Source organism: Galeopterus variegatus, unplaced genomic scaffold, assembly GCF_000696425.1.
Source record: "Galeopterus variegatus unplaced genomic scaffold, G_variegatus-3.0.2 Scaffold6697, whole genome shotgun sequence".
Lineage (NCBI taxonomy): Eukaryota > Metazoa > Chordata > Mammalia > Dermoptera > Cynocephalidae > Galeopterus > Galeopterus variegatus.
The window spans coordinates 13,019-23,390 of NW_007732808.1; the positions used below are offsets into that span (position 1 = coordinate 13,019).

Below are 10,372 nucleotides of genomic sequence, written 5' to 3' on the forward strand. Positions count from 1 at the left end.
AAATGAGAAAATTTCCTGTCCTAAAATTTTTTTATTCCAAATTAATTTATTCCAAATGCAAATGAAGAAGTTAAATTTTGTAGGACTTCTGAAGGCTTTTGGCTTTCTAAGAGATCATGACCAAATAGTTCAGATACAACAGAAAGATAAGAATAATACAACAAATCCTTGTGTACCAGCTCACTGACTTAAAAGAGAAAACATTACAAGGAGGTCTATCTGGTGGCATGCCCTTTATTCCCCAAAGGAATAACTGTGACGAGTGTGGTGTTTATTATTTTGAATCATGGCCATCTAGGAAACCTGGTGTGTGACTAAGAATGGCTCATCAGAGAAGAGCTCTTCTGACACTTAGGTGTTGCTGGTGCCTAATGGATATGAGGTCATGACAGTACACATCACAGGAAGCTCAAGCCAGCCTGTTCTCTCCCTGCCAGCACAGCAGACAGAATTAGAAAAACCCTGTGCCAGGCACCGCTGCATTTAGGAGTACAGTTTTATATTTACCTTGAGGGCCTTCTGTGCAGATTCACTAGACCCAATTGCGATCAGGTTAGGCCCAGCCATGCTGCAGAAACTCTTCAAATGCAAAGCATCAACCACGGGAACTGTGGAGACTGCATAGTCCTATGCAGACAATAGAAAACAAGCAGTTTGGTATTGCAAACTAATTCTAAAACCAATTTAAATTGCCTGAGCCATGCCTGCTCCTTTGAAGGCTGTAAGGGACACTGAATATCTGGAAGAAAAATGGGGACCCACAAGTTTTGGTATTGCCAGTTAAATTAAGACTGCTTCTAGAAGAAAGCTCAGTGCTTCCTTCCAAATGTGTGACTGTGCAAACTGTAGCCCAGCTGGAGCCTCACAGCCTCACAGGGGACAGAGCTTCCTGAGGGTGATAGCTCTTCCTAAGCAGTCTGGAGAGCCATTCTATTAATGGTTAATAGTATAAAAGGACCTCGAGAGGATGTACATGCAATACCTACCACAGTTTCCAGAACACAGTAGGCACTGAAGTATAGGTGACCCCTGATTCCAATCTGAAAAATCCGTATTTCATATCAGAGTCAATTGGGTCGCCAGAGTTTTTTTGTTTTGTTTTGTTTTTTTGTTTGTTTGGTTTTTTAAGTTGTCAATTGTGCTAGGAACATCTGCCAGGTGGTTGTATTATTATACACTGGGAAAAAACAGAAGATGTCAATGCTAACTTTGTTGCTCCTGTGATTGCCCAATGAAGCTGATTTACTGAAAAATTTGAACTTGGTAGCTTTTAAAACTTCTAGCAAATGTACAAGTATTAGGAATTATTTTACAAAGCCAGAGAAGGATAAACACCATTACTCATGACACATTAATTCAATGGGTCTATAAATATTTATTAAGTAATTACTCTGTGCCAGGCCTAAATTATCCTTTACCTACCTTAAAAGTATCAGCCAAGATTTCAGCACCTCGTTGATTTGTCCTTTTTGAAAGGCCCACAAAAAATTCTCTGCCTGTAATAGATGTCATGGAACATAGTGAGTGGGTGATGCCAGTGACCACACACTGTTTCTTTTGTTTATAAATAATGACCTTAAAGCATCACACAGTTCTCTCCTATTACAGAGGACAGCTCCACGAAAGAGACACCTGCTTTCTTTACAAAAAACTGATTTCAAACTATTGCCTTTAAAAATAAACTTTTTCATATTCATAGAGACGGAAAGCAAAATGGTGGTTCCCAGGAGCTGGAGGGAAGGTAAGTGAAGAGTTATTGTTTAGTGGGTATGGAATTCAAGCTGAGGAAGATAAAAAAGTTCTGGAGGGGCCGGCCTGGTGGCGCACTCGAGAGTGCACCGCTTGGGAGTGCGGCGGCGCTCCCACCGAGGGTTCGGATCCCATGTGGAGACCGGTTCCCGCTCACTGGCTGAGCGCGGTGTGGGCGCAACACCGAGGGTTGCGATCCCGTTACCGGTCAGTAAAAAAGACAAAAAAAAAAAAAGTTCTGGAGATGCATGGTGGTGACAGTTGCACAACCATGTGAATGTAGCTAATGCCTCTGAACTGTACATGTACAAATGGCTAAAATGATAAAAATTTTTTGTATATTTTACCACAATAAAGAATGAACTTTTTATTTAGGAAATAGAGTTAAACACAATAATCTGTAATCAGAAACTAAGTAGTAGCAATGACAAGTGAGCAGTGCAGTACTACCTTTTTTGTTTTCCTAAAAGAACAATACTAGACATTCTTGATGAAGTCAAATCCCTTTTCTTACAATGACCATGTCAGGCCTGAAGAAACCATCTGTGTAAAGTAAGGTTAGTGTTGACTGGTCTTCAGGTCTGACCTCTAAGAACTCTGTCTTTAAAACTATATATCCATTTATATCAAATCAAAACATCAAAAGTACAAAAGTTTAGGAGTATGGAACTTTCTTACTTGACTTTTCTGAAATTCTGCAGTTTTTCTACTTAGAAGGCAAAACACTAAATAAAAATGGTCTCTTAGTTATAGGTAAACAAACCATTACAGCAGACAGGGTTGGGCGATACATAAATGTGGGGATTCTCATCCTCCTTTCTTTGGAAAAAAATTCCACATGAAATTTGGAAAATAATACTCAAACAGAAATTGATATCTTTTTGTCCCAGAGCATTGGGGTAAAATATAGGAAGAGTAGCCATATAGAAGAAATTATTTTATAGACTTTATGGAGGTTATAACTTTAGTCTTCATGTCTTTATAAAAAGGGTAAATAACACAGGCCAAATGATGTTAGGACAAATTCCAAGGCCTTATGCTGTTGGCAGACACAGGAATCTTTTTTGGCACATTGACAATTGTTTTTTGGTAATGGAATGATTGTGTTGTCCCTCAAGAAAACTCACTACACAAAAATAAAAAATTTAAATTAGTGAGACTTTTTTACTTGACAAAGGAATTACTCACTTTATAAAAAAGTCAGCTACAGTTTAAAAATATTAAGTTTCCTTAATTCTTTTAAGATAAGAATAGATTTATAAATTAGATTTATACACAAGTTTAAAGAAAAACATTGAATGCATTAAGCAAGTTTTAACAAATTGATAGGGAGCATGTATATACTATTGTTGGGGGTCCTGAAGGAAGATTTTAACCAAGGCCCTTTGTGTCACTTTGTGACAAGATGTGTTTATTTGCAGAGGGTTCTTAGCAGCTGGTTCAGTGGTTAATCAGTTGTCTGCATCTTTGGCTTCTGTAACCCTGCTGCCTGCTGCTTGCTGCCTGCTTGTTTGAGCCACCTGAATTCGGAGAAACTGCTTGCCCAAGATATATGTTTAGAAATTGAAACTTACAGAACCCAACTAACTGCACTTCCTGCTTCTGTATGGCTGCTTAATTAAGCCCGCAGTTTGTGTGACTCTGTCTGGATACAGGCAGGGCCAATGAGAAGCTTGCATGCCTGCTCAAGAAAAGCACAAAACCATAACTCTCCCTGCACTCAGGGTCCCAGGATTTAGAACATGAGTTCACCTGGGTCATGCTAGCATAATAAACTTCCTGGCTTTCCAACTTTCCAAGTGTCTGAAGTTTTCCTTGCCAAGTTCTTTCCATAACACTATTTCCATACAAAGATGTGATATGAAAGTACAAAGAAAAGTAAATTGCTTATATCTTTAAAAAGTAAATTGGACTTCTATTTCTGGCAGTATGGTGGACAAAATCCCTTAAATGATCTTCCTAACGGAAACAAATAAAATGCTGGAATTGAATTATTAAAAAAATTATTTTTTGGTTTTTATGTCTCGTGTCATTTTCTTCTATGCCAATTTGTCTTTGGTTTTTGTTTGTTTGTTTGTTTTTTCCTTTCTATCTCATTCATTTATAGGAGAAACCAGGTCATTTGTCCTATTGACTATCCTACATTCTGGATTTGGCTGATTGCTCCCTCATATCATTTAATATTTAAATTGTTCTATTATCCTTTGTATTTTCAGTAACCTGATAGTTTCATGGAGATGGGTAATTAGATTCTCATTCAATTTTTTTTATTTTTGATAAGACTACTTCAGAGGTGGGGCTGTACTTCTAGTATTTTTCCACATGGGGCACATAACTGACTGTCACGTTTTCAGTGAGTTGAGGTGGCATCATCCTGACTCCTCCATTATAAAGTTTCTCATCAAGCTTTCATATGATTATTTTAACATCCTTCGGATATCACCGCATAGATCCATTATTTTATTAGGGATCTGCATTTACTGGCTGGAATTCTAAAAGGAAAAGCTTTCCTCAATCAAGTATTTGGTCTACTTGAAATAGTATTCACAAAGGAAAGATAGGCTAAATGCTTGAGTCTTTCTTTTACATATCAATTATTAGAGTAATGAGTTGGTGTTCCAGCAACTTACAATAATGGCCAATAAGTTTTTAAAAAAACATCATTATCCACTAATGAGTCAAAATGAAATCATAACAAAAATTAGAAAACATTTAGAACTAAATGATAACAAAAATATTCATATCAAAACGAGGAATTCCGCTAAAGCAGTACTTGGAAGGAAAGTTATGTAGGCTTACATGCTTACATTTGAGAAGATAAAATGTTCAAAATTAATGAGATAAAATTCCATCTTGAGATGTAGGAAAAAGGAACAGAATAAAAACAAAGAAATTTGGAGGAAGGAAACAAATAGAAAGGAAATATCCAACAGAAAGGGTTCAACAAAGCAAACAGTTGCTCCTTCAAAAAAATTAATAATTGACAAACCTCTGGCAAAAAAAAAAGAAGAAGGCACAAGTAAACTTTAGGAATGCAAAAGGAATATAGCTGCAGTTGCTGTAAAGCTTAAACAGTGATTAAGAAGATATGAATAACTTCATACTCAACATTTTGAAAGCTTAGATAAAATAGATAAAATCTTAGAAAATGGAACTCACCGAAACTGATACAGGAAAACCTAAATTGTCATTTAATCATTAAAGAAATGCAATCAGTTTAAAATCTCCCCACAAAGAAAGCATGAGAGTATGTTTATAGATAAATTCTACCAAAGTTCAAGGAATACAATTCAAATAGCATTGATTCCACAGAATAGAAAAGTAAGAAATATTCCCTTATACATTGTATGAAACTAACATAACTCTTTTGCCAAAACCAGACAAGGACAACAAGAAAGAAAATTATAGGCCACAAAAATAAAAGTCTTAACAAAATATTAAACTAAATCCAACACTGTATTAAAAAGAGAATAAATCATGATCAAGTTTGACTTCATCCCAGGGATGCAAGACTGGTTAAATATCAGAAAATAAATTAATGTAATTAACTTCATCAACAGATTAAAGAAGAAAATCATATGATCATCTAATTGAAACAAAATAGAATTTACACTATCACCAGAAAGTCGTTTCTCGGTGTTCACATTAGAGAAACTCTTGTACATGTCCCCAGGAGACACACACAAGAATGTACATAGCAGCAGTGAAGAGATAACAGACAAAAACTGGAAAACACACAAATACACATCAGCAGTAAAATGAATAAATACATTGGGACGTCTTCTTACCACAGAGTTCTACACAGCACTGAAAATGAACTATAGCTACACACACCAACTTAGATCAAAAGTAGAAAAAGCACACAAGAGTTCACACAGTGTGACTCCAATAAGCTACAAGACAAGCAAATCTAAGACAACACGTAATTTAGGAATACATATATTGAGATAAAAAATCAATATACATATTGACAAGGAAGACAAGGCAATGACTAACACAAAATTCAGGGCAGTGGTTACCTGAGGGAGGAGGGAGAGGTTGGGAGTGGGACCACACAGGAGCCTCTACATTCCTGGCAATGTTCTAGTTCTTAAGCCACATGGTGGGTACCCAGGTGTTCATTTTATTATTCGTCTTTAAACTGTACATAAACATTTTGAAACTCTTTTTCAGGGACTCTATATTTCACAAGATACATAAATAGAAGTAGAAATAAGATGATGTTGTCTATTTAAGAGAAATGGGATTGAAAAAACTTTTGCCAGTAGTGGCTTGCCTGACTGACGATTTCCCAGCAGGAACTGGAGCTGGAAAGCAGCTTTCCTTCTGTCCATTTCCTGACGAATTATTAATGAAGCTCTGAGTTACAGAGGGAAGAGGACGCAGAGCACCACAGAAAGAGCTACAGATTTTACTTCTGACCCATGTCTGCCTAATCCAAAAATTGAGTGCTAATGGCTGTACAACATTGTGAATGTAATTAATGCTACTTGAATTCTACACTTAAAAATGGTTAAAATGGAAAATTTTATGTTATATATATTTTACCATAATCAAAAAAAGAAAGAAAGGAAAAGACAATAAATTTAAAAAATTAAAAAAGTTGAGAAGTAGGAAACAGAAGGCAGAACCAGATATTAGGTGTGAATGAGGTGCCCAGCAGATAAAGATATCCCAAAGCCATCTCAGTTTTGAATACAATAACTGCTAAGATATTAACTTAAGTATTGAATATAACAAATAAAAAAGTTTACTGGTATTATCAGAGGCAATCAGCAATGCTTAGTACATAATTAGAAGATGGGGCAAAAACATTAGGCTTGAGATGCTGTGGGAAAACTTGTTTTCAATTTAATTTAATTTTTTTGCTTGTTTGTTTGGTGGCTGGCCAGAACAGGGATCAAACCCTGGACCTTGGTTTTATCAGCACCATGCTCTAACCAACTGACTAACTGGCCAGCCAGAAAGACCTTTGACAAAAGGAAGGTGGTGCCTTCACACTGAGGAGATTTCAGGGGGTCTGTTCAGTTCAGCTGTTATGATAACTAAATGACTGTAAACATAACTCGTTTAAACCATAATTCAAATGTTATCAGTACCTGCTTACAAGTTATTTATTATATGGCTATGTTCTGAACAAAAAAGAGTTTTTCGTAAGGAAGTGTGATTCAGACATCTAGCTTTTCACAAAAGTCTATTTTCTAAGAGAAACAAGCTGTTCTGTGCTGCCAAAAAGAACGAAAGTGCCATCAATGTGAGACACAAAGAATTTTCTAAAGGGAACTTACTAGGCAGATTCAAAGAATGCTTGAGTCTGCTGGGGCACAACCAGAGTTGAGAATGCAGTGTAGGCCTCCTTGACTCCTTGTTCTGTGTTCTTCAGGTTCGGTGTGCATGCAAACCAAATCCAAGAGGCAGAACAAGCGCCTACAGCAGTGGCAGCACAGGTTGTGCAGTGCTCAGCTCCAGGGGATACTATTCACCCAACCAAGATAAGAATGGCGCCCCCTGGAGTTGGGCAACACAGTGGCCCTACCTATAGATAGATGACACTGAGCAAGGAACTACTCAAATGTCACAGGATAAACACTTCTCCAGGCACAATAATTATATCCAAAGGGAAGTAAATAAAATATTATTTTTATTAAAACAAAGATGGCTATATATTGGCTACATAAATGGGATTCAATATAAAATTCACATCAGCTAAAACATTAGACTTCCAGGAAGTTTCATGCTTTCAGTGGGCCACTTGGAGCTATATCCCCAAATTCCTAAGGACCAGCCTCTGCTGTTACAGGGCTACAATGGTGAAACAGGTATTTATTCTCTGACATTTAGGGGAAAATAAACTCTCACTATAAATTAAAATTACTATAGATTATCTTGCTCATCAGTATAACCAGAATGAATCTGGGGATCCAGATTTTACATGTGATTTTACAAAACAATAATCATATAATCATAAAGAGTTAGAAAGGTTAAATGCTAAAAATTACTGTCTTTAGTAGCTATGTTACACCCATTGTAAAAACTGATTCTGATTAGATAAATAATGATAGTAGCTGTATATATTTTGTTGAGTTCTGCTATCATTTATATGGCATTAATCCAAGTCGATCTGTATGGAAAATTATTTAAATTTATCTTGCCGTCTAGGAAGAAAATTACTTGTAAATGACACTAATCTCGAATTAAGGATCCTTTAAATACAAACCCAATCTATAATCACACAACAGAAAACTACACAACCTATGAACTCAAGATGTAGAAGAAATAGTAGAAGCAAGATGCATACTGATGATGTAAATACTGATAATATTCTCATAAAAAATGCAATTATATACATACAGAAGTACTAAGAGAACATACACCCAAATATTGAAGTGATTATACTTGAATGGAAGTTCATTTTTTTTTCTCATGTGTTTTTCTGTATTTTCCAAATTCTCTGCATTTGGCATCTATTACTTTGGTAATTAAGAAAAAAAAAACTATAATGAAACAAGTAAATACAACCAGGAACTAAAACTATTTTTGGATAGAAAAAATAAATACAACTATACCTGTAAATAAGACATCTCCACCATCTAAGGTTGCATTTTCATCTTTCATCTCAACTATATTGAGCTGAAGTTTTTCTAGTGCTTCTTTCATCATGTCAACCTATTGAAAATAAAATGACTGGAATTAATATCATACCATTTCCTAACAATAAAACCAACTATTAAAACTTGTGAATGCTAAATCACACTTCCATGTGCACACACACCCATACTGTGAATATATGGATATGTATAGTATAGTGTAGGACCAGTCATGATCATTTGTAAGAGAAGAAATGATCTGTTAGAAACTGCCCATTTTGTTCCCTTCTAGTCTAAGGTTGAGTCAATATTATAGTCCCTTTTCTGTAGGAAGGTTGACTACTTAGGGTGTTGTTGGAGGCTCGTTAGGGCACTGCAGGAGTCTGATCAGTTAGGACATTGTTGTTGTCTGACCTGTTAGGACACTGTTGGAGTCTGACCCGTTAGGACACTGTTGGAGGTTGACAAGTTAGGACACTGTTGGAGGTTGACCAGTTAGGACACTGTTGGAGGCTAACCTATTAGGACACTGTTAGAAGCTGCCCAGTTAGGACACTGTTGGAAGCTGACTGGTTAGGACACTATTGGAGGCTGACAAATTGGGACACGTGAGTCAAAGAAGATGGGAGGCTTAGTACCCAATCCAACCCTTGCCAGAAAGTACAAGATTTAATTTTAAACATTATGCCAATTAGTCAGTTAGTCAGAATTGCACACACACAGAGTAATACATGGAAGGAATATCAATGACAGTAACTAGTAACTTGAAATCTCAACCCATAGGACAGTCATTGTCCTCTATTCAAATATTTTCTAAAATGTCTGAATATCTAAGGCTTCTCTGTAAATCTAAACTGTTAAGTTTATACTCAGCAGTTAATATGATTAACTGTCTTTTAAAACCTAGTTCCCTAGAGGTGACTAACAAATACAATACTTGCAATCAAACCAAATTTAAATTAGGGAACACTTCTTGTGAGGCTTACACAAGACAAAAAAATGTAAGGCATAACAAATGCCCTTGGAAGCTCATATTTTAATTCATGTCCTTCCAGCTCAACAAAACAATGTAAGTATTTTTGAAGGTCTGTAAAACCTTTAATATGGTAAGGACATACAATGAGAAGACATGAATAGGTGCTATGGGAAAAACAAGAGATCACATCACACTGGGCAAAGCAGGCAGTTCTGCCAAAACACAGCACGCCGAGTACACATAGTGAATTGTCAATGAAGGTTTAGGAGACATAAATGTAGCAGTTACTTCCAAAGTAATAAAAATATGGAAATACTTTGACAACAAGCCTGACATTCATGCACTCAAAAAACATTAAAGAGGATACAAAGTAAAATAAATATATCATCTCATCCTTGTCCTGGAACTCATGTAAAAATTCCATGAACCAGAGTGACTCAGAACAATAAAAATTATTTCCATGGACAAAATGGTCTTAACGTTGTAATAAATACATCCAGTGACCTCTTTTAACAGCAGAATAGGTTTTCCTATGTAATAGGAAGTAGAATTGTTGCTATAGCATAAAAAAGGAGCAAAACAACATTTACCATGACTTGTTGGGCTACTGTGAACCCAGGAAAACACACAACTATTTCCTTCTGGCATTTCTGCTTCTGTGTCCATGGAAAATTCATTGACCTCAAAGAATCATGAGAACTGAGCTACAGTTACCTTTTGCTTCTATTACTAACGCTACTTCTTCTATTATGACTTAACATTAAAAAAATTACCAGGAATTCAGCAATAACATGGGATCTTGGTCTGAAAAGTTTATATGTAACTATGTAACATCTCAACTCAGGAACTTTATTCAAGAATTAAAAGAAAACAGAAGTAGGGAGGCTACTATATACCAGTTTTGGAAATATATTTCTTTTAAAGTTTTATTTCTTTCAAAATTAAAGTTTTAGAGGATAAAATGTTTGTGGTTTCTTAAAAGTTAAAACAGCTCCACTGACATTAAAACTGGCGTTTGTGCAGGGGCAGTACTTTTAAAAACAACAAAAAAAATTCAGTT

At 35.9% G+C, this 10,372-nt stretch overlaps 1 protein-coding gene across 1 annotated transcript in view; it reads right to left on the minus strand.

Moving 5' to 3' along the window:
* Positions 1–507: 507 nt before the first annotated feature.
* LOC103606566 (N(G),N(G)-dimethylarginine dimethylaminohydrolase 1-like) overlaps positions 508–10,372 on the minus strand; it is a gene marked incomplete at its 3' end in the record, with an annotated part of 47,893 nt that continues 38,028 nt past the window's right edge. Inside the window, exons 2-4 of the mRNA XM_008591143.1 lie at positions 8,316–8,415; positions 1,423–1,496; positions 508–627 (exon numbers count right to left, since the gene is read on the minus strand). Coding sequence (XP_008589365.1) covers positions 508–627; positions 1,423–1,496; positions 8,316–8,415 — 294 coding nt within the window. The remainder of the gene's footprint in view (positions 628–1,422; positions 1,497–8,315; positions 8,416–10,372) is intronic.